Here is a 26,218-nt window from a genome sequence, read left to right as displayed (position 1 = left end):
ACTGAAATGTTTCAAATCCTATTACAGAAAGACAGTAGAAAACTGCAATGTTATGAACTATTAATTCTACAAAACAAAAAAAAGTTTGAAATTGCTCCTTTTTATCTCAAAGAGTGCCTTCATCAAGAAAAAATATTCATTCAAATCTCTTGCTGAAATATGAAAACCGGTAATTCCATCCAGTGGTACAGTATACAAATACCTTGGGTAAAGTCCACTTCAGTAAACTATTGGAAGATAAATCATGTGGAATTTAGAACATAGTATCAGTTTACGAAGTACCTGAGAATACAACTAATCTATTCTCCAGTCTATTAATAGAAGCAGACCTACACTAAAAGCATAAATTTAAAAAATCATTGCTTTTCAGCACTGTGTCGTTTGAACGTATATTTTCCTTTCTGAAGAATGAAAAAAACAATGAGCACTTTAGTTTCCTAGACTGAAACTGAGACAAGTTTGTTATACCATTGTATTTTCATAGCTTCTTTATTCTAAGCCCATACATACACACGCACACAACTTTTTCAAGGTAAACGTTCATAATTTCCCTTCTTAAATGCCATCTGAAGTCTAGTAAGCATAATAAAAGAAAGATGCAAGAATTATTAAGTCAAAGGAGTTATACAGATAATATAACGCACAGTAAAGAATTTATGTTATCTGGAGATATTAGGTTATCTTGAAAATAACTGTTTGCATGATGAAATGTATGTAACAATTATTATAAGAAAAAAATAAACAACAGGGCCGGGCACAGTAGCTCACACCTGTAATCCCAGTACTTTGGGAGGCCAAGGCGGGCGGATCACCTGAGGTCGGGAGTTCGAGACTAGCCTGACTAACATGGAGAAACCCTGTCTCTACTAAAAATACAAAATTAACTGGGCGTGCTGGAACATGCCTGTAATCCTAGCTACTCGGAAGGCTAGGCAGGAGAATCGCTTGAACCAAGGAGGTGGAGGTAGTCGTGAGCCAAGATGGCGCCACTGCATTCCAGCCTGGGCAACAAGAGCAAAACTCTATCTCAAAAAAAAAAAAAAAAAAAAAAAAGAAATAACATTACTTGAGGAAACTGAGTGAGCTTTTGCCCCTGATATTTTATAAATTTTAAAGATTTAACCACTAAGCAAATTCATCAAAACACCTAGATTTAAAGGGTCCAATTAGTTGTGCTTCCATTCTAAAGAGAGCAAAAGGAATTACCTAACAGGCAATACCATAACGGTATTGAGATAAAACTCTTGCTCCACAAAAATTATTCTCAGGAAATTCCACATATTATAAATATAACATGGGTTATTTGCAAAAATAAAAATCCCAACTGTACTGCAGAGTGGTCTGGATATAATAATTAATGATTCTTTTTATATGGAATCCTATTACTGTGAGTTATTTAACATTCTACATACTGGAAAGATGGTTGGTTTTATTAATTTAAAAACTGTTTCAATGTTATCCTATTCATTCTCATTTTGATATCAATTCCTAAGTACATAAAACTCACAAGCATTCAATATTGTGTATTCTGTTCTAAGCTAATAATCCTGTTCTAGGCTAACTGGATTTCTCCCTATCGTATAAGCTCATTAATAGCTACTTTCAACAGAAACCATAAAGAAAACAATAAAACTAGTTTTTTCAGTATCTGATAGTAATTGGTTTTAACTTATGAGGTTACAAAAAGGTAGAATTTTGTTTGCGTGGTGTTTTATCATCAACATCCACACATATCTGCTGGTATATCACCTCTCCTACCCTAATTACAAATTGGTTTGTAAAAGTGTATTCAATGTCTCTTTTCTTTCTCCTAATGCTTTATAATTAACTTCCTCTTTCAATTACAGTTAAAACTCCAAAGTAATAGTTCTTTAATATTCATCTTTCATTTTAATAGTTGGAAATAAAAGTTATGGAATACAGATGGATTTACAGATTCTCATTTGAAAATATACGAAGGACAATCAACCGCTTAGGTACACCGTTTCAGAGAAGTTAAAATTTCCCCTTTACAGTCAAAGGTACTAGGAGGAACTTACAATCCAGCAATATAATTAGAGTAGCTAGCCAACATAAGATTCCTGAAAACTAGAGACATGTTTTAGGTACAATACAGCCATACCCATACAAATAAAGATCTAATTTTCCTCTTGGTTTTATTATTCTACTGTCTTGTAAAGCTACACCCCCAAAAATAAACTGACTTGTGATGACCGTTACTATTCCATACCATGCCTATGCTGCCAGTGACTTAAAGATTACTAATAAGAGCCTACCCCAATCTCTTTCCCACCTCTTTTTTTACAGGTCTGCCACTTGCCTATAGTTGTATTTCAATATCATACCAACAAATAATGTATGAAAGGGTTAACATGAACTCTACCAGTCAGAATGCAGGTATTGGGCTATTTTCAACTTAACAACTTCCTATGGCAGTTTATATTTATAGATTATTACACAAGCACAATAAGGGGCTCCATTCCCAGGCAATAAATGAAAGCTTTCCATGCATAAAAACTGTTTGTTGTTAATTTCAAACAAACAAACAAATTTTGGCTTCTCCCTTGGTCTTCAGAGGAAAAATGCTTTGTAAATCTAATATATTTTTTCCTATACCACTAATCGTGAGGCAAATTTGTCTATAGGATCTAAGCAATATGTAGATTATAAATAATATAAACACACATATTCAAGAGAAAACCAACACCCAGTTTTTAACAACCAATAAAATATAAGACTTTTTTTTTTCCCCTTGGTGGGGTTTATTTTAAGCAGATGCCCCATTAATGACATGAATTAACTAAGCACCCAACATGTACCAAGCATTGTATCTTATATATGTCACCTGCAATCATTAAAAAACCCATTAGGGTTAATGTCTCTACTTCATAGATGAGCAAAGACACTGAGAAAGACTGAAGAACAGAGTTAAGAAAAAGAGGAAAAACTAAATTACTTTTTTACAGTAATAGAAATATCCTATGCTATCACATCCACATCTTTGCATATGTTATTTCCTCTACTTTGAACAACTGTTTCTAAGTATCTTTTTCAGTTAATTCATACTCGAATAGCCCATATACAACTCCTCTGAAATCCCTACACTGATCATGCCCTTACACCTCCCCATTTTCAACTTGGCCTGGATTTTTTACTATCAGTTGTATTAGTGGATATTATTATCTATTCTCATGATACTCCTGTAAACTTATTTAACATATAATATCACACAGAACTGTTTATCTGTTGCTTTCCCTGACTCGATTTACAACACTCCTTAACGAGAGAAACCAGTTCTTTCATCTTTTTATTCTTAGCACAGAGGACAGTGCTTAGAACTTCATGTTTATTTAATGTTAAACAGGAGGCAACTGAATGAAACTTATTTTTGTTGGCTACATATTCATGGCTGAATTTCTTTTTAACTTTATCTAGCTTGCCATATAAAGATTCAGAATTCGCAAATATAGAACCAAAAATAGTCATTGGAAAGTAACATTCTCTAAGATCACTAAGAACCTCCATGATGATCTGGTAGACTATGTCAAAAATACATACTTCTGCTTTAAAATCAGGACTTTCCATAAATTCAGCACAAAAACCTAGAAACAGATCTGAAATGTAGATTTCAGATAATTTGAGAAGGTCTAAATATATACCTGAGATACGAGACATCCTTGTAGAAAAGTAACACTGCTCCAAGTCTTCAAAATGAGCAGTAAGTCGTTTTCGTCTTGATGCTAATGTGCTGTTATACCAAGGCTGTTTCTTTGTCTAAAATAATAAGAAAAGACACAAAACTTAGAATAAACAATACTCTTCTTTTGCACAGAATACTCAAATGTTTGAGCATTTACCTTCAGAAGTTCATCACAATAAAATGATTACAAATGGTAAAAAATTGTAATTCTGAGATGTTTTCCAATTTTTCTTTTAACATGAAAATAGAAACCAAATTCATTCACATAATGATTAAAACGAATAATGACTAAAAATAAGGTCTAAAGGACAGTTTTACAAGACTAAAATGAGAAACATCTTCAATTCTACAAATAAAATGAAGACAGAATTCATTATGCCATTCTAAAATTTAGAATTTTGGGAATTTTTTTTTGAGACGGAGTCTTGCTCTGTTGCCCAGGCTGGAGCGCAGTGGCGCCATCTTGGCTCACTGCAAGCTCCACCTCCTGGTTTCATGCCATTCTCCTGCCTCAGCCTCCCAAGTAGCTGGGACTACAGCCGCCCGCCACCACGCCCAGCTAATTATATTGAATTTTTAGTAGAGACAGAGTTTCACTGTGTTAGCCAGGATGGTCTCGATCTCCTGATATCATGATCCACCCGCCTCGGCCTCCCAAAGTGCTGGGATTACGGGCATGAGCCACAGCGCCCGGCCTGATTTTGGGAATCTTAATATCCAGAAATTGTTAGAAAATAATTATCAAACAAAATGAGTTACTTTTTCCAACGAAATAAGAGGACACAAACAAATGGAAGAACATTCCATGCTCATGGATAGGAAGAATCAATATCATGAAAATGGCCATACTGCCCAAAGTAATTTATAAATTCAATGCCATCCCCATCAAGCTACCAATGACTTTCTTCACAGAACTGGAAAAAACTACTTTAAAGTTCATATGGAACCAAAAAAGAGCCCACATTGCCAAGACAATCCTAAGCAAAAAGAACAAAGCTGAAGGCATCACACTACCTGACTTCAAACTATACTACAAGGCTACAGTAACCAAAACAGCATGGTACTGGTACCAAAACAGAGATAGACCAATGGAACAGAACAGATGCCTCAGAAATAACACCACAAAGCTATAACCATTTGATCTTTCACAAACCTGACAAAAACAAAAAATGGGGAAAGGATTCCCTATTTAGTAAATGATGCTGGGAAAACTGGCTAGCCACATGTAGAAAGCTGAAACTGGATCCCTTCCTTACACCTTATACAAAAATTAATTTAAGATGAATTAAAGACTTAAATGTTAGACCTAAAACCATAAAAACCCTAGAAGAAAACCTAGGCAATACCATTCAGGACATAGGCCTGGGCAAGGACTTCATGACTAAAACATCAAAAGCAATGGCAACAAAAGCCAAAATTGACAAATGGGATCTAATTAAACTAAAGAGCTTCTGCACAGCAAAAGAAACTACCATCAGAGTGAACAGGCAACCTACAGAATGGGAGGAAATTTTTGCAATCTACTCATCTGACAAAGGGCTAAAATCTAGAATCTACAAAGAACTCAAAGAAATTTACAAGAAAAAAACAACCCCATCAAAAAGTGGGAGAAGGATATGAACAGACACTTCTCAAAAGAAGACATTTATGCAGCCAACAGACACATGAAAAAATGCTCATCATCACTGGCCATCACAGAAATGCAAATCAAAACCACAATGAGATGCCATCTCACACCAGTTAGAATGGCCATCATTAAAAAGTCAGGAAACAACAGGTGCTGGAGAGGATGTGGAGAAATAGGAATGCTTTTACACTGTTGGTGGGAGTGTAAACTACTTCAACCATTGTGGAAGACAGTGTGGCAATTCCTCAAGGATCTAGAACTAGAAATACCATTTGACCCAGCCATCCCATTACTGGGTATATACCCAAAGGATTATAAATCATGCTACTACAAAGACACATGCACATGTATGTTTATTGCAGCGCTATTCACAATAGCAAAGACTTGAAACCAACTCAAATGTCCATCAATGATAGACTGGATTAAGAAAATATGGCACATATACACCACGAAATACTATGCAGCCATAAAAAAGGATGAGTTCATGTCCTTTGTGGTGACATGGATGAAGCCGGAAACCATCATTCTGAGCAAACTATCGCAGGATAGAAAACCAAACACCGTATGTTCTCACTCATAGGTGGGAACTGAACAATCAGAACACTTGGACACAGGAAGGGGAACATCACACACTGGGGCCTGTCATGGGGTGGGGGGATGGGTGAGGGATAGCACTAGGAGAAACACCTGATGTAAATGACGAGAGTTAATGGGTCCAGCAAACCAACATGGCACATGTATACATATGTGACAAACCTGCACGTTGTGCACATGTACCCTAGAACTTAAAGTATAATAAAAAAAAAAAAAGAATGAGCTGCTGATACACACAAAACAGAATGAATCTCAAAAACACTGAATAACAGTCATACACCAAAGGTAATGTTATTACAAAATTTCAATATATAAGGATTAAAAACAGGTGAATTATGAGTTTCTAGAAGTCGGTATAATATTTGCCCCCGAAGAACTGGGAGTGAATTTGAAAGGAGAATAAGGCAAGATGAATGTTCCATATGTTCATCTAGGCATTGTGCAATCACATGTATGTGTTTGTCAAATCTCACTCAAGCAAATACATAAGATCTGCGCTTTTCTTTATATGTATTTTACCTCCATTTCAAAGAAGGCATAATAAAAAGTTATTTTATGATTACTTCCAAAAAAAGAAAAAAGAAAATGAGTTGCGTTTTCATTATCCCTACCTACACTGTAGCCTTACAACCTGGAATTACTGGAATAGTTCTTAACTGTAAGAAATATCTATTTGGCCGGGCACAGTGGCTCGTACCTGTAATCCCAGCATTTTGGGAGGTGAAGTTGGGTGGATCGCCTGAGGTCGGCAGTTGAAGACCAGCCTGACCAACATGGAGAAACCCCGTCTGTACTAAAAATACAAAATTAGCCAGGCATCGTGGTGCATGCCTGTAATCCCAGCTACTCGGGAGGCTGAGGCAGGAGAATCACTTGAACCCAGGAGGCGGAGGCTGCGGTGAGCTGAGGTTGCACCATTGCACTCCAGCCTGGGCAACAAGAGCAAAACTCTGTCTCCAAAAAAAAAAAAATCTATTTAGGCCGGGCGCGGCGGCTCACACCTGTAAACCCAGCGCTTTGGGAGGCCGAGGTGTGTGGATCACAAGGTCAGAAGTTTAAGACCAGCCTGGCCAAGATGGTGAAACCCTGTCTCTACTAAAAATACAAAAATCAGCCGGGCACGGTGGCGGGATCCCAGCTACTTGGGAGGCTGGGGCAGGAGAATCGCTTGAACCAGGGCTGCAGGGACTGCACTGAGCCAAGATCGAGCCAGTGCACCCCAGCCTGGGTGACACAGTGAGACTCCATCTAAAAAAAAAAAAAAAAAAAAATCTATTTAATACTGATTATCAGATTAAGAGGCAATAATATACACATGCCAAAGAGTTTGATATATTCATTAGAAGAACAAAATAACAAAATCAGGTAAAAGGCAATAAACTTGAAAAACGTTAGCATATAAATCCTATAAAAACAAAGGTTTGTGGTCCTAAATATGTATGGTATTTACTTGCTGGCACAAGTTCACCAATAACTGTACCACAATGCCAAATGCATAAAGTAAAAAGTACTAAGGTACTGTAATGTATACTACAGTGTATCAGTGTATCCCTGCTTTGATAAATCTAGATGGGAGGAGGTAAGAGTCATATTTTAAAGCACTGCTTCACTCTGAGAACTAAACTCTGAGTTTTTTTCTTTCTTGCCCAAATTCCTATTTAAGGAGACTGCAGAGTCATGCCCTATAAACGATAAAATCTCATCAGATGGGTTTCACTTAACCCTATATAATCTCACTTAGTTTTCAACCTGACCCTGAATAATGTCACGACAAATAAGGAAATCAATATATTTTACCCCCAAATAGTTTTTTGCCATATTTTGAAACGACCCTGCAAAGCAGTCTTTTGTGGGGAAAATTTTGCATCTGTATTAACATAACTACACCCTTCCCCTTCCAGGCCCTCCCAATCCTGAAGAGATTAACTGAGAGTCCAGCCTAATTAGGAAACATTTACCATCTACTGCCTCTAAAGGTAGCCACCTATGAGACTTCATCTACATATAAAACTTGTTCTTCACAACCCCTTATCTTAACCCAGACACTCCTTTCTATTAATTTCAGGTCTTTAGATAGTAACTTAACTCTTTGAACCAAGAGTCAATCTAAAAATCTCTGAATCCATGTGTGACCTGTAAGCCAATCCCTGTTCCCACCCCCTGTCCCTGCCTGCTATCTTGCCTTTCCAGATCGAATCAATGTAAACTTCCTAAGTAATGATAGGTGTCTTATGTCTCCTTAAAATGTATACCAACCACCTTGGGCACATGTTCTCAGGACCTCTTGAGACTGTGCCTTGGGCCAGGGTCACTCATTTTGGCTTTTGTGGCTCCAAATAAACCTCTTTAAAAAATTTTATTTGGTTCCAAAAACACTTCTTTAAATATGTTATAGCATTTGACTCTCTTTGTCAATAACTCACAAGAAAGTAAGATAATTTTCAAAGACTTAACAGACAGGAAGGTGAACTCAGAGATGTAATGATAAAATATAACAGCAGCAGCACAGGGCAGGGGGAAAGAGGAGGATAATACCTACACAAAAACAAGTAATTGAACTGGGATTTGGAGAATTAAGCCCAGAGACCACAAGTAGGGAAACTGAAAACAGAATTTACAAAGTAGAAGAGAAATCTGAAAGAACTGCCCAGAATGTAGGATAAAAGCCAAGAAGACAAAAAATTTGAAAAACAATATAAGAGGCATAAAAGAATAATAGTTTGAAATATGACCAGAGACTCAGAAGAAAAGACCAAGAAACTAAAGAAGAAATATTGGAAGAGTTGATGGCTGAGATTTTTCCAGAACTGAAAACAGACATGAATACACAGACAGTGAAATTATTCCGATCAAGTGAGATAATTAAAAAGAAACCCACAATTAGACATATTAAGGTGAAAGTGTGTTTTTGTCTATACAGCAAAAATATCTTAAAACCAGAAGAAAGACAATTTCTTTAGGAACAACAATTAAAAAGGCAAAATGCTTTTCAAGAGCAATAGAAAGAAGCTAGAGCAAAAAGGACATCAATAATCTTAAAAAACTTGAGAGAAAAGAATTCCAACCTAAAATTCAGAACCCCAAAAGGCTATCTCACAACATCATAAACAAAAACGAAGTTTACTACCAGTGAGCCATCTCTAAAAGAATTTCTGCCTGTAATCCCAGCCACTCAGGAGGCTGAGGCAAGAGAATAGCTTGAACCCAGGAGGCAGAGGTTGTAGAGAGCTGAGATCACGCCACTGTGCCACTGTACTCAAGCTTGGGCAACAGAGTGAGACTCCATCACACACACACACAAAAAATTTCTGAAATTGTGTACTTGAATAATACAATGACAGAAACTGGAAGATCTGGGACACAAAATGAAAAAAGAGAGCAAGGAAACTAGCAAATAAATAAGTGATTCTAAATATTACTATTAATTATCATATCTAGTTTATGGGGCTTAAGAATAAGACAAAAAATTATCCAAGTAACAACATATAAGTCAGAAGAAAGTGACAAAAGTTGCATTCTGGAGCTCTTGTATTGTTCAGGAAGGTAATTAAGATAATTAAGATACTCTGCTTAGATGATAAGTGTGAATAAATTTCAAGGACAACTACTGAAAGCACAGTGATAGAATAGGTAACAATCAAACCAGAAGAGGGATGGTGGAGGAGGTAAAAACATAAGAAAAAAAATAAAAAACTGAGAAAAACAAGTATAATAAGTAAAAAAGAACGAAATTATATCAGTATTAGCAATAAATGTAAATGGAAACAATCACTAACAGAAATAGTGACAGAACAGATTATTTAAAATAAAGGTATGCTATCTGCCAAAGAAATACTTAAAACAGAGACAAACTAAAAAATCAGGATAACATGAAAGAATACTAACTAAAAGAGAAAAAAGAGATTCAAGATGAAAAACATTAATAAGGATGAAAATAGCCACCATATATGAGAAAAGGTTGAATTTAACATAACCCATCTGTACGTAATAAGAGAGCCTTAAAATTTTTCAGGCAGAATTTGCCAGAGAAGTGGACAAACCTATTAACACAATGGGAAATAAATCTGCAAGTCAACTGAGTTATGCAACTAGTGTTATGCAAGTAACACTAGTTTATATATGGCCAAATATGAAATTTGATATAATGAACATAAGAAAACACTGTACCTAATTTAAAAATAGGCATTCTTCTTAAGCATGCATGGAACATTTACAAAAACTGACCATGTAATATGCTACTGGATAATATGTTTACAATCTTGAGAAAGGGCATCCATGCCCTTAATTATGCTGGAAGAAGTCAAACCTTGGCTGCACCAAGCAAATAATTAAAACAATTTACCAGGTTTTAAAGTTAAAATTGCTAAGAGTTACCATTATAATATGTAATTGAAACTACTGGAAATAGATTTGCATGTAAGGTGTGTTATGATGTGTTTTTAATATAAGATTATAAAAGGTGTGGAAATGTAAATTTTTGCCTAGGGTCTAAGGATTGTTTTGAATTAGATAAGATAAAGCTAAAAGTTCGACAGAGCGAGACTCTGTCTCAAAAAAAAAAAAGCTAAAAGTTCAAACAAGTGATGGAAGGATTGTAAAAATTAATCGTCCAAAATAAATTCTCTGTGTTAACATATTGACTAACTTCAAAAAGGCATTATATGGATTTTCTGTAAACTAAGCATTGAAATAAAAGCAGAAAAACATACTCTTAAGGAACTAATAGGCTCTTTAGGAAAATTTGTAAAAGGTTATAAAAGGTTTTTGTTTTTCAAATTTCTGAGTCATCATTTTGGCAAAATAAATAACTTATCTGGAATAATTTGGAATTCTATTGCATAACATCAAGTGTTTTAAACCTCTGACATATTTAACAGGCTTCCCAAAATCAAACTTCAGTTTCAAAATTGTCTTTCCTGACACCTAGCTTTTGGATGCTGCAGAGAGTCCCTGGAGTATCCAAATGAGGGGTAAACAGAACATGTTTACTTACATGAGATTGCTAAAATGGTGTTCAATCTTCTTTAGGTTATATTTTGGTGACTACTACTAATATATGTTTCAAAACTGTATGGGATTCCAAAAATTCTAATGTCTAAAGTATATGCTATCCATCATAATTAAAAGGTTGTTATTGTAAGTTATTGTAAACCACAGAGATAATCGAACTACTTTGTCAACTGTGTTTCTAACTGTAACTACCCTGGACATTTTGTTATTCACAGACAATTGCTGTCTTGTTTTGATCCTTTTCAAAAAATGGCTTATAACAAGCTATAGGACTCTAACAGGTACTCTCAAATACAGGTTTCTAATAACTTTGGAGATTGTAACACTACAATACAGGAAAAGCGTGAAGGACTCACGAAGAGCTAAAATGTTCACGAATATCAAGCAAAATAAGAGTTAACTAAATGAACTGAACTCATCGAAAACTGAGGCAATCTTTTTAACTTTTGCTTGGAATATTGCTGATCCTTGTTTTGTCTTTTCATAGTCAAGGAAACTTATTTTGAACTATTTACAGCTTTTAATAACTGAGTAGGGCACACTCCTGTGAAAAAAATTTGGAGCATATTTGTCTGTCTCTCTCTCTCTCTCTCTGGCTTCTCCAGAATTTGGAAACTAGTTGTAAGTGTTCTTAACTTATGGCAATATAGTTGTTTACATCAGTGCAATAAGAATCCATTTTCTTTTGCAACAGGATGCAACTGGAGAAACGTGTTTTACCAAGGCTTAACTTGAAGGGTATGCTTCCCTTTAAGGAGTCAAGCTCGACTTGCAGAGCCAATAAAAGCCCCTTGGGAAAACTGGCATCATATCCTTGTCTATGCAGCCACTGTATAGGGTTTCTGACCTGTGATAAGTAAAGAATGTCACCTTCTATAGGCCCAGAGCTCCAAGTTTATTTTGAGACATTAAGAGGGCAGGATCACCCAATTCACAGGCATTTGAGGATACAAACTGATGGTTGGGCTTGGCTTTAAAAGGTCTTATCTGGGATTTCTTGTGGAACAGAGTTCCACTCAAGCCAATCTAAAAGGCCTATGTAAAAATAATTAATCTTGCTGCACTTTACACAAATAATCAGGCCAAGTATAAGACTAAAGTCTATTTTGCAAACAATTCAATCCTATCACGATTTGTTTTTTAACAAAAATAAGGACTGGCAGGGTGCAGTGGCTCACGCCTGTAATCCCAGCACTTTGGGAGGCCAATGCAGGTGGATTACCTGAGGTCAGGAGTTCGAGACCAGCCTGGCCAACGTGGTGAAACCCCGTCTTTACTAAAAATACAAAACTTACCGGGTGTGGAGGCAGGTGCCGGTAATCCCAGCTACTTGGGAGGGTGAGGCAGGAGAATTGCTTGTACCTGGGAGGTGGAGGTTGCAGTGAGCCAAGATAGAGCCATTGCACTCCAGCCTGGGGACAAGAGCGAGACTTCGTCTCAAAAAAAAAAAAAAAAAAAAAAAAAAAAGACTGGAGAGAGATAAATTATGTTTCAAGACTTATCATACATTTGTCATTAAATTCTACATTCCTTTATTTTTAAGTTTTTGCCTACATTTTAGACTAACCCTGCTTGTTCCTGTGAACCAAACAGCAGTTTCCAGCTGCAGCTCAGAAAAAAACAAAAGGGATGGGTAATGTAGAAATCTGGATCAATATTCTAGTTCTGAGCAATTATCCTGCCAGGTGATGGGAATAAATAGGATGCCCATCACTTGGAGGTTTCCTTTTTGGGAAACTAAGAACAAGGGAGCTAACCAAAGACAAGAACTATGCACCCAAATCTTAGCAGGCATAACTATAGCCACCAGTTATCTGGGGTGTCACAAGACATCCTTTTCTCCCTTGTTGGAGCAGAACTCAATTCCACAGCTTCACCGTAGCATTCAACTTAAGAAAAGGAGTCCATGCAACACCCCCCACCTCCCAAGACACATTTTTGTCTCAAACTGAATTCCAAGCTTTGGTCAAAGCCCTAGGAAAGAAAACCGGACCTGATGGATCCAGAAGCAGACGATAACAGAAGTTAAAAGGCACAGCATAGGTGAGTGTGACTGATTCTTACTGATTAAGCCAAGCTTACCATTGCATAGATAAAGGTCACGCTACTATCCATGGCATAAATAAGGTCTAGGGAATTCAAAGGCTACTGACAGCAGGGGACATAAGGTGTACACGGGTAAGAGTGAATACTCCCACCCTGTAGCACGCCCCCCCACCATTAACATCAGTGAAAGCTGCTTTGACACCCACGGGTGGCACCTTGTCGTGGTTGGTGGGACTTGGGATCCAAGGACAGAGGAAAGAAAGAGGAACACCTCACTTTCCCTCCCTCAAATACCCCAGGTATTTGCTAGGAAGAGAAGGTAACCTGGGGCACCGTGCTCCTCTCTTTCTAGATAGGTAGCCATTCATCTTCACTCTGCAATCCTTTTGAATGCATCCTCAACCCTGAGACTCCTTTGAAAAAAAAAAGCCCTTTTTCCTTTCTCCTCCTCTGTCCTCTCTTCACTGACAAGTAATCATGTCTTTGTAATATGGGACACTCCCCTCGGATGCATTCTCCAAATTGGGAAAAGTTAATTTCCCAAACCTTAAATTGGTTGGCTTAGGATTGGGCTCAGGGGAAGGGAACCCAGAAGCCCAACATGCCAGCAAAGGGTAAAAGTTTGTTTTACTAGTCGGGCTTCTGCCCCCATCTCCCTGCATTAACTAGTAAAAGTCTTGAGATTTTTGAGCTGTCCTCACGCCCTCCCCCCTTATTTTGTTTTGATACACGTTTTGTAATAACCCAGTTTGTCTCTTCTTGCCTTCAGGCCATCACACTCCAAATGGTCATGCAACCAAAGCCTCAGACGATGGCCCCTTTTGATGGGACCCTTAGATAGGCCTCTCAGAAAGATCTGACTGCCATTTTCCCAAAACAGCACACCCTGTCAGGAGGAAGCAGTTAAGATTAATCTTCCTCCTTATCCTTATGGCAGTTAGATATATACTTCTTTAGAGGAGAAAATGATAGAGACAGGAGGCAGCCAAGGGTCCCCAGGCAAAACCCCTTCTTCAAGCCTAAACCAGTCTGAAGGCTGAAAAACCAGACTGCCCGTCCTGGATGAAGCCTGCCCTTTCCCAGCTGATTCTTTTTGAATAATGCCCATCTGCACACTGAGAGGATGGGGTGGGGCCTCAGGAAGTTTGTGCCATTTGCAGCGGGGAGGAGCCTGGCCTCTCTTGTCCCTGGGTGGTGACCTGGGATTCAATCTGTGAGGCAAGAAACCTGCTAGCAGGATTCTGTCTCACTTTGCTGAGAGTTATTTTTCCCTTTTTCCTTTTCGCCCAATAAATTACGTTTTCCTCACCCTTGTACGTGTCTGCAAGCCTAATCTTTCCCATTCGTGTGACAAGAGCCCAGTTTTAGCTGAACTAAGGAGAAAGTTTTGCAACAATATCACTACACACATGAAAAGGAAATGTGGTCTAAGAAATATACTTGGTCTCTGTCCAAAGTTCTGAAACTGCCACTGCAAAATTATAGCTAAGAGAGTGAAAGAGATCTGACCTAAACAAACCATCTTGCTTCTAACCTCCAAGCTGTCCTTTTTCATTCCTGGGCATAGACTGAACTGACTTTGAGAAGAACTTACTTTACAGCTTAAAAAATATGAAAACAGCCCTTTCCCAAAACAAACCTCCTTCTTGCCTGGGGACTAGACTGTCTTTGTAGGACTAACAAATTAGCCATAAGATTAGAAATTAAGGTTTACGAGTCATGCAGCTGGAGGCCACAAGATTCTGACCCTCCTTAAACTGTTCCTAAGATCAGTGCTTGAAATATTTTGCAGACCCTGCACTTGATGGATCAGCTGGCACCACCCAGATAGATTAACTGGCTCATCTGATCTTGTGGCCCTGGCCCAGGAACCGACTCAGTGCAAGAGGACAGCTTCAATTCCCCATGATTTCATCTCTGACCCAACTAATCAGCACTCTTGACTCACTGGACTTCCCCCACCCACCAAATTATCCTTAAAATCTCTGATCCCCAAATGCTTGGGGAGACTGATTTGAGTAATAAAACTCTGGTCTCAAGCATAGCTGGCTCTGCATGAATTACTCTTTCTCTATTGCAATTCCAGTGTCTTGATAAATCAGCTCTGTCTAGGCAGCAGGGAAGGGGAACCCATTAGGGTGTTATAGTTCCTCACACACAGTTCCTAAAATCCTTGGAGTTTCCTGAGTGATACCAGCATCTTTTGTTATTCATAGCAAGTTCCTTTTGATCATACCTGAATTTAGTGAAGTGACTTAGGGTGAGACACCTACAAAGCCTCAGGATGAGGCTGGTCAAAAGACCACCAAGTAATTAGTTGGAACTTTTGCACACACACCAACCTCCAGGAAGTGGCTGAGGCCTGGAGATTAAGCTCTATAAAACTCTATAAAGCTCCTAAACAATAAGATTGAATGAGTTTGCAGGCTAGTGAACACACTGAGGTCTAGGATGATCAGGAGAGCATTCATGCCCAGAGAAGGCATGGAAGCTCTGCAAACCAAACTCCTCCCTACCTTGGAATATTTGCATTGTACTTACCAACTAAGCACCCCAATCTGAAAATCCAAAGTCCAAAATGCTCCAATTAGCATTTCTTTTGGGCATCATATCATGGCTCAAAAAGTTTCAAATCTTGGAACATTTCAAATTCTGGATTTTTAGATTTCAGATGCTAAATCTGTATTTCTTATAACTGCATGTAAATCTATAATTATTAATATCTCAAAATTAAAAGTTTAATTTTAAATTTTTAAAAACAAATTTTCAGCTTTAAAAAATGCTTAAACTTCTGAAAAATATAAGCAAAACCTAGAGTTAAAATCAGTATCATACAGATGTCAATTCTCCCTGAGATAATTGGTAAGATAAAGGCAGTTCCAATAAAAAATACCAAGAAGCTTTTTTATGGAGCTAGATAAACTGATACTAAAGTTCCTATGAAAAAACAAACAGGAAGAAACATTCTCTAAAACAATGAAAAAGACAAGCTAAGATAGGGGAAGAAGAGAAATATCAGACATTAAAACATATCATAAAGCCTCTACAATAAAGGAATGATAATACAGAAACAGAAACAGACCAGCAGATAGATCAACTTTTTAAAATAGGGCTGGGGGCACATAGCTAGTCATTTGGATGGATGAAATTAAATCCACATTTCAAAACATACACTAAAATAAACTCCAAATAGATTGAGAATTTAAATGTAAAAAAATAAAGACGAGACAAGTATTTTAAGAAAGAATGGGTTTCTCTACATCCTGGTTGTAGGGAGAAGCTTTTAACTGTGATTCAAAGATCTAGATGTAATTTTTGAAAATTGATAATTTTAACTAAAAACTTTTGAATGGTAAAAAAATAAAATAAAATAGGAAGAAAATACAGCCAACACAGGTCATAGGTAACAGACTAGTATTCCTAATATAACAAAGTCTTATAAATTGAACCCAAAAAGTCACACACCTAATAGAAGAAAAGCATCTGTCAGCTAAAGATATGAGTATACTACTCACTAATAAGTATACTAGTATACCAGTAAACATATGAAAACATAGTCAATCTCATTTATAATTAAAGAAACACAAAACTATTCTGAGATACATTTCTCACCTAATATATTGGCAAAAATTAAAAACTATGAAAAGTCATTCTGTTAGAGATGCTGTGGGGAAAACAGACATATTTACATGTTGTTGGTGAAGACACAAACTGCTTTTGGAGGGTGGTTTATTTGGTACTATCCATCCATACTTTTGACCCAGCAATCCCACTTCTAGGTATTTACACTGAAAGTATTTTACCTCCAATAATATGAAAATACACAGGCACAACTAGTCACTGCTCTACTGGCTGTAATTTCTAAATAATGGAAACTACGTACTTGTCATTATATAACAAAGTGATTAAATAAATTACAGTACAACCACATGAAGAAGTCTCATGCAGCTGTAAAAAAGAATGAAGAGGACTTCTATGAACTTCTATAGAGTTACCTTCCTCATAAATTGTCAAACAAAGTACCGAAAAAAATTACTAGAAAGCTACCCTTTGTGAAAGAGGTAAAAATAAGAAAATGTGCATATGTATCTGTAAGTCTGACTAATAAAATCAGTGACCTAAAGAAGGTAAGTAGAAATGGAGTAGAAAAGATGGAGGTAGGGAAATTGGTAAAAAAAAGCTGAAAGGGTAGCCATTATTGATTATAACTTTTTATTACAGCTCTGATTTTTAGAATCAGGTTAATATTTTACATATTCAAAAAGGATATATATAATAAGGATGGAAAGTGGGGTGAAATACAAATAGAAGTAAATGAACCTAAGTGTATTTCAAAGAAACATCACAACGAAAATTGAAGAAAATTAAACAAATCCAAATAACCTTTGAATATACTATATTTTCAGTATGTATTCTCAGGCTAAAGACAAACGGAATTTCAAAGAAATATCTCTAGTTAGATTGGTTTTCTCAGCAATTTTCATGCTAACTTTTGTATATATATTCTAAGACTATGCAAATAAGTAAGTGTATTTTGATCATGACAGCTAGATTTCCATCAGAAGAGGAAATTATACACAGAGAAAGGACAAATGCTAGAACGAACCCTAAACATGCTAGAATAGCATGGATTGACCTCAGCTTGTATGGACTGACCACTGACCCTTGCCTACACTATAGAATATATTAACTAAAGATAAATAATTTTCTGTAATCATCAGTCAGTGAGTTGTTTTGGCGCAGAACCCATCAGTTGGTCAGCATTGTTTAGTAATAATAATTGAATTCATGATTTTCATGATTTGCACTTGATTTCAGTAGGATCTGTTAAAGCTGGTCACATAATGAAAACGTACGCACCTAAGTGACTGAAACCACCTTTGCAAAATTATGACTAAGACAGTGAAAGAGATCTAACCTAACTGACTCCATCTTACTTCTAACCTCCAAGCTGTCCTTGTTCATTACTGGGCACGGGCTTAACTAACTTTGGGAGGAACTTAGTTTATAGGTTTGTTTTTTTTTGTTTTGTTTTGTTTTTCTGAGACAGAGTCTTGCTCTGTTGCCCAGGCTGGACTGTGGTGGCATGAGCTCAGCTCACTACAGCCCCTGCTTCATGGGTTCAAGTGATTCTTCTGCCTCAGCATCCTGACTAGCTGGGATTACAGGCATACATCACCACACCCTGCTAATTTTTGTATTTTTTGTAGAGACGAGGTTTCTCCATGTTGGCCAGGCTGGTCTTGAACTTCCTCAGGTGGTCCATCCGCCTTGACCTCCCAAAGTGCTGGGATTACAGGTGTGAGCCACTGCGCCCAGCCAATTTACAGGTTACAGTTTAAAACAAAGACCATAACAGCCCTTTCCCCAAAACAAACCTCCTTCTTGCCTGGCGACTAGACAACTAACACTGGCCACAAGATCAGAAATTATGGTTTAGAAGTTAGGCAGCTGGGGGCTACAAGATTCTGACCTTCCCTAAACTGCTCTTAAGATCAGTGCTTGAGATATTTTGCAGACCCTGCACTTGACGGATCAGCTGGCAACACCCAGATTGATTAACTGGCCCATCTGATCTCATGCCCCCACCCAGGAACTGACCCAGTGCAAGAGGACAACTTCAATTCCCTATGATTTCATCTACCTAACCAATCAGGCACTCCTGGCTCACTGGCTTCCTCCAACCCACCAAGTTGTCCTTAAAAATTCTTATCCCCGGCCGGGCGCAGTGGCTCATGCCTGTAATCCCAGCACTTTGGGAGGCCGAGACGGGCAGATCATGAGGTCAGGAGATCGAGACCATCTTGGCTAACACGGTGAAACCCCGTTTCTACTAAAAATACAAAAAATTAGCCGGGCGTGTTGGCGGGCGCCTGTAGTCCCAGCTACTCGGGAGGCTGAGGCAGGAGAATGGCGTCAACCCAGGAGGTGGAGCTTCCAGTGAGCTGAGATCGCGCCACTGCACTCCAATCTGGGGGACACAGCGAGACTCCATCTCAAAAAAAAAAAAAAATTCTTATCCTCAAATGCTCGGGGAGACTGATTTGAGTAACAGCACAGCGGCTCTGCGTGAATTACTTTATCACAATTCCTGTCTTGATAAATTGACTCTGTCTAGGCAGCAGGCAAGGTGAATCCATTGAGTGGTTACATGACTAGCTCACAATTAGAGACTCCAACCAAAAGCAGACTTTGGGTCTCCTGGCACTCAGGTGCTTCAAACCCAAGCCAGTAGTGATTCTAAATCTCGTGACAAAGCAATTCCTGTGCAACCTAGCAGTGGAAGGACAAAGAATATTGTGACTGAATTCTCTGGATCCCTTTCAATAAATACACTACTGCTGCTGGGCTGTTCTGTATATCCACTGCCTGTAATCACACTGTTCCAGAAATATAAATTCTATGATTCCTGGGAGTCCTTCAGTAATCAAACACAGTGATTTATATCTAATTAATGCATATATATTATGGGTATAAATATACAACAATATATATTAATACATACGAATACATATATTTCCTAGCTCTGTCCACTGAGAAAGCTTGCAAGCAATGATACTCCAAGAACAATGAGCATACTTAAGATTTTTGGTTTTAAAATATATTTTTCCACTAAAAGAAAAGAGGTTTCTTGGATACAAGACTATTCCAGGACCGGGGCAAGGTCAGTATGGAATGAAGCTGGAACATTATTGTCTAAGAAAGTACTTATAAAGAATGATAGAAATATGTCAAAAGGATACAGAAGTCAGTTTGAAGGAGCTCCAACTAGCCAAATACAAGACGATTTGAGTTTCAAAATTAGTAACAGAATATATATATTAATGACCCAGGATTCCACAACGATATAAACATACAAACAGAAGGACTAACTAATAAATGTAGAAGATATAAAAACTCAGAAAATCATCATTTGGACAACTAACACATTAACAATTATTATAACACTGATAAGATACAATGATACATGCTCAAAGGGAAGAAACTTCACAGCAGTGAAATCTGGCAGCCACCATTTTAATCGAGTGATCAAAGTTAATATCACCAGCACTGAGACAAATAGATATCATATGCCTCCAGATATGACAAACTAAGGAGGACAAAATAGGACTACTATAGTATTCCTGACGAAAATAGATAATCTGAATCTTAAGCATAAGGAAACACAAGACAAATTCAAACTGAGGGAAATCCTATAAAATAAATAACTTAAACTCTTCAAGAATGTTGATGTCATAAATCGAAGAACTGCACCAATTTAGAGGAGATTAAAGAGACATGACAAATAAATGCAACAAGTCATTCAGAATTGGTCCTGGAACAGAATTTTTTTTTTTCTATGAAGGACATTAGTGAATACACTGCTAAAATTTAAATTGTAAAAAATTTAAAATTAAAAATTTTAGGTTTTCTGAGATATATCAATTTTTTAATTTTGCTAATTGTACTATGGTTATATAAAAATTCTAAAGCAAAATCAATAGGCAATTACAAAAGTTCAGAAATATAACTCTATAAAGTTCATACATTTCTGGCTTCACTTACATTATATTGTTAGCATTTTTTTCAATTCAACTACTAAACATTATTTTTAAGAGCAGTAAAGTAATCCATCCTATAGCTGTAGCACTATTTCTGTAACTATTCTATTATGGCTGGGCATGTTTATTTTTCCCAAATTTTTGCACATATGATTAATACCGGTATATAATCTTTACATAGTACTTAGAATCATTCCTTAAAATAAATTTCTTTGTGCATAATTACCAAATCAAACTACTTTAGCATTGATCACATGTATATACTGCCAAATTATCTTCCTGGAAGACTATCAACTCAACTACCACTCTCCCTTCCTCCACCTACCCTTCCCCAATATGCACATGCTCGAGCACATACACTCATTGCAAGTAAGAGTAATTCCATTTTGGAACATCCCTTTGATTTTAGCCATAGCTATCAGATGATTTCTTTGGTACCTAGTATTATCCTATATTTTGCTTTTATTTATTTGCAAAATTGAGTATTATTTCATGTGAGCTGAATGTGTGAATTTTTGTCTTTTAAAAATACTGATGTCCTGAACCATTTTCTTACCCTATTTGGAGCTTTCATTAAAAAGATAAAATTGGCCTGGAGCAGTGGCTCATGCCTGTAATCCCAGCACTTTGGGAGGCAGAGGCAGGCAGATCACGAGGTCAAGAGATCAAGGCCGTCCTGTCCAACATGGTGAAACCCCGTCTCTACCAAAAATATAAAAATTAGCTGGGCGTGGTGGTGCGCACCTGTAGTCTCAGCTACTCAGGAGGCTGAGGCTGGAGAATCGCTTGAACCCGGGAGGTGGAGGTTGCAGTGAGCTGAGATCACGCCACTGCACTCCAGCCTGGCGACAGAGTGAGACTCTGTCTCAAAAAAATAAAAAAATAAAATAAATAAAATTATCAAAATTTTTAATATTTTGAAGCAATTAAGCCATTTACTTGCCCTAATTATGATGCCTTTCTCAATGTGGGTTTAAATTTTGTTTGTGGTGCTTTCTTATACGTAGGGTAGACTTCTTTCTTAATTTCTATAGTTCTATTGTTGTTTAAATTATTGTTTAGCTGAACTGAACTCTTTCAGTAAGTGAAAACAAGCTAAATTTCCTTCAAATAGTTTCCCATTTGTCTCAACACCATGCATTTAATCTCTCCTTTCACTACTGATCTACATGACCACCTTTATCACAGACTATTAATTACTTTTTGGTAGATTTTAAATTTTTATTCTGCTTCTTTTGTTACAGCAGTCTTAAGAGTACATTTTAATAGCTGATGAGGTAAATTCATCATTAACCTCTGAATAATTCATTCTACTAATGAACTTTACAATGTTAATTGGGCACACTCTACATACCCTTAAAAAAATTACTGGGATTTCTTTTAAATTGGAATCTAATTAAATTAGTAATTATGGTTACTGGTCTATCCAAATTGTCCTAATATTGATCTGTACTATTTTAATATTTTATATTCTTCTTTAAAATTACATGTCATTAAGAATGTGATTTTTATTAGTATGCATCAACATTGTCTTAGTTATTTTAATGTACTCAGTATCATGATAATAGCTAATTTCAATTTATGTTGTATATGGGCTTTTTTTGGTCTTTCTATATTTACCATCTAGTGATAATGTAGCCTCTTGGATAAATAATAAGTTCATTTATTTTCATTCTTATCTAAAAATGAAAGCATTCAAGACTATGAATGTTTAGTACAATTCTGACCATATTCCAGAAATTTTTGATAAATAACGTTTCCACTAGCGGTATTTTTTGAACGCACTGATTTTTTAACACATAGGTACTCAGAGGATTCTTCATTTACTCTTTTCCAGACTGTCTGTCTGTCTCTATTTGTTTATTTGGGGCTCTAATTCACACAATGCAGACGATACTATTTATCTTGTCTTAGATTCAACCAATTTTTCGAAATTCTCCAAGGATTACAATAAATAACATATATCCTTTGATGCAAGGTATATAGGGAGACAAGTACCTATTAAGCCATGCTTTACTCATTTCACTCAAAAAATCTAAACTCCTTCTAACAGCCTAAGAAAGCCATACATGAAATGTAGCCTCTGTTAAGTTCTTTTACCTCATCTTCTATTTTTATCTCCCTTGTTCACTTGTCTCCAGCTACACTGGACTTCTGAACTATGTAAGGCATTCTCCACCTCAGGGATTGTTTACTTCTTGTTCTCTGCCTAGGAAGTTTTCCCAGGGACATTCGTAGACATATCTCTGCTTCCTCACATCCTGGTCATTCAAAAGTCATCTATACTTTTGCTATAAGTATCTTACCAATTAGATGGGAAACGTCATTACAGCAAGGATTACTATCTGTTTTGCTTTTGTCCAATGAGGTGTCCTCAGAGCCTAGTAAATATGAGGTACATTTAAAACAAAAAACAAAAAAACAAAACAAAACAAAGACGACAACAACCACAAAATCCCAAAAACCTGCTGGCTGAATAAATGAGTATTTAAAAGCGGAGACTCTGAAGCCATAATGTCTGGGTTAAAATCTCAGCTCCCTCCTCTTACTAGCTATATTATCTGAGTCAACCTCCATAACTTCTCTGTGTATCAGTTTCCTTCTAGATAAAGAATAGTAATAGTACTTATCAGCAGGGCACAGTGGCTCATGCCTGTAATCCCAGCACTTTGGGAGGCTGAGGCATGCAGATCATGAGATCAAGGGATCGAGACCATCCTGGCCAACATGGTGAAACCCTGTCTCTACTAAAAATACAAAAATAGCTGGGTGTGGTGGTGTACGCCAGTAGCCCCAGCTACTTGGGAGACTGAGGCAGGAGAATCACTTGAACCCGGGAGGCGGAGGTTGCAGTAAGCTGAGATGGTGCCACTGCACTCCAGCCTGGGCGACAGAGCGAGACCTTGTCTCAAAAAATAATAATAATAATAATAATAATAGTATTTATCTCATAGAGTAGTTCTGAAAGTTAGTTAATACATATGAATAGTTCAAACACTGTCTATGAAAAGTAACTGCAAAATAAATGCTACCTAATTATTTATTTTTATGTATTTTTTTTTTTTGTGTGAGACGGAGTCTCGCTCTGTCGCCAGGCTGGAGTGAAATGGCATGATCTTAGCTCACTGCAACCACTACCTCCCGGGTTCAAGCAATTCTCCTGCCTCAGCCTCCTGAGCAGCTGGGACTACAGGTGCGCATCACCATGCTCGGCTAATTTTTTGTATTTTTAGTAGTGACAGGGTTTCACCATGTTGGCCAGGATGGTTTCGATCTCTTGACCTCGCAATCCGCCTGCCTTGGCCTCCCAAAGTGCTGGGATTACAGGCGTGAGCCACCACACCCAGCCCCTAAGTATTTAATTTCTAACAGATTTTGCTTTACATAAATTCCAATCCTTAATGATACTAAGTTTTACTACTTTTGGAAAGTATACATTTTATTTATGTGAAAAAACTGTCCTATTTTGTTCATACTTCTGGGTTTTTTTCAGTTTACAGTATTCTTTAGTTTGCCTTTGCCAGGCTTATACTCGACTACCCACTATTTCAATTGTTTTTGTCTCAATTTATGTTAGGTCTAGCTATTATCTGGAGCACAGCTAGAAATGAAGGGTAAGGCCTTCAGTGCAAAGTATCATGTCAGCTCCATCTCAATACTAGTAGGGTTTCCTCAACAACTCCCCAGTCCTCTAACAGATGCTAAGAATTCTCCTGGGAGACCTGTTATTTAATCCTTAAGCACACATTTACCATGCACACAGTGACTCCCAGATTAGTCAGCTCTTCTTCTGTAAGTATTTTCTCTTTTAATCATCTATATTCTAAGTTTTGGGTGTGAGGAGAGCAATATAGCAATAGGATTTCTTGTGGGAGGGGATGAGAAGATATTAACGCACTGTCTCAGTGCACTATGTCAAACCAAAAGTCTCCTTCACCACATAAAAGTGCTACTCTAAAATATTTCAAAAAAAAAAAAAAGATTGATTGTTTTTCTTTTTCCTCCAGATTAAATTTTTTTTTTAAACCTTGATCCAAGGATCTACTTTTGTAATTTTATTATTACTATAAGTTTTAGGGTACATGTGCACAACGTGCAGGTTTGTTACATATGTATACATGTGCATGTTGGTGTGCTGCACCCATTCAATTTCTTTTTAGAAAAGTTGCTATATCATGGTTGTGCATATCTGTGGAGGGTACATGTAATATTTTGATAGATGTATACAATGTGTAATAATCAATTAGGGTAACTGGGATTTCTATCATGTCATTTATCAATTCTTGTGTTGGAAACACTGCAGTTCTTCTCTTCTAGCTATTCTGAAATATACAATAAAGTAATAACTATAATTTCCCTACTATATTATCAAATACTACAACTCATTCACCTAATCTAACTGTATTTTTGTACCCATTAAGCAACTTGTCTCCATTCCCTGTCCACGCCTTTCCCTTCTCTGCCTACTACCTCCGTTCCACTCTCTGCCTCCATGAGATCCACTTTTTTTTTGCTGCCATTTAAGACTGACAATATGTGATGTTTGTTTGTCTTTCAGTTCCTGGCTCATTTCACTTAATATAATGACCTCCAGTTCCATCCATGTTGCTGCAAATGGCAGGATTTCATTCTTTTTTACAGCTGAATAATATTCCAATGTGTATATACACCACATTTTCTTTATCCTTTCATCTGCTGATGGACACTTAGGTCGATTCCAAATATTGGCTATTGTGAATAGTGCTGCAATAAACATGGGAGTGCAGGTATCTCTTCCTTTCTTTTGGATATATACCCAGCAGTGGGGTTGTTGGAACACATGACAGTTCTATTTTTAGTTTTCTGAGGAACCTCTATACTCTTTTTCATAATGGCTGTACGACTTTACATTCTTAACAGTATAGGGGCATTCACTCTTTCTCCACGTCCTTTCTAACATTTGTTACTTCTATCTTCTTGATAATACCATTCTAACTGTAGTGAGACGATATCTCATTGTGGTTTTGACTTCCACTTCCCTGATGGTTAGTGATAAGTATTTTTTCATATACCTATTGACCACCTGTATATGTTCTTTTGAAAATGTCTATTTAGAGTTTTTGTCAATTTTTAAATTGGATTATTATTTTTTGCAATCAAATTGTTTGAGTCCATTATATATTCTGGTTATTAATCCTTTGTCGGATAGATAATCTGCCAACATTTTCTCACATTCTGAAGGCTGTATTCAGATTCAGTTTCTACTGGTTTCTAGCTCATAGGATTTGCTAGAAATTCCAAAGTAATGTTAATATAAATGGCAAATGTGGAAACCTTTTCTTGTTCCCCTATAAAGTTTGGTCAAAGTCCTCCAGCCAAAGACCAATTAAAAAAACACCTGTAGTTAAACAAATTTTATTTATTGCTAGCAGCAATAAATATGAATAAGTGAGAGATGGCTCAGTAAGACAGTGTTAGAAACAACTTAAAGGATTAAGGCACTTGTTAAATAATTCGTGGCAGGGTTTAAGAAAGTGGGGCTTCACTGTGCATTGGATACTGTCAAGTGAGAATGATTCTATAATTCAGTAACTTATGTAATGATAAATCTTATCTAGGAGCACAGAAGACTACAGGGAGGCTAAAGTTTTAACCGGTAAAGAAGCAGCAACCACTCACATTGGTCAGGGTAGGGTTTTTTTTGTTTTTTTTTTTTGTAGT

The 26,218-nt window shown here is 37.0% G+C and overlaps 1 protein-coding gene across 3 annotated transcripts in view; it reads right to left on the bottom strand.

Moving 5' to 3' along the window:
* The window catches only part of COP1 (COP1 E3 ubiquitin ligase), a 257,866-nt gene that overhangs the window by 131,586 nt on the left and 100,062 nt on the right, over nucleotides 1-26,218 (bottom strand). For all 3 annotated transcript variants that reach the window (XM_003258927.4, XM_012511523.2, XM_030823941.1), the window contains one exon: nucleotides 3,660-3,774. In XM_003258927.4, the coding sequence (XP_003258975.2) occupies nucleotides 3,660-3,774 (115 nt within the window). The remainder of the gene's footprint in view (nucleotides 1-3,659; nucleotides 3,775-26,218) is intronic.

This window comes from Nomascus leucogenys, chromosome 12 (assembly GCF_006542625.1).
Source record: "Nomascus leucogenys isolate Asia chromosome 12, Asia_NLE_v1, whole genome shotgun sequence".
NCBI lineage: Eukaryota > Metazoa > Chordata > Mammalia > Primates > Hylobatidae > Nomascus > Nomascus leucogenys.
The sequence above is the reverse complement of the archived record's forward strand: the minus strand, read 5'-3'. Positions and strand labels throughout refer to the sequence as shown.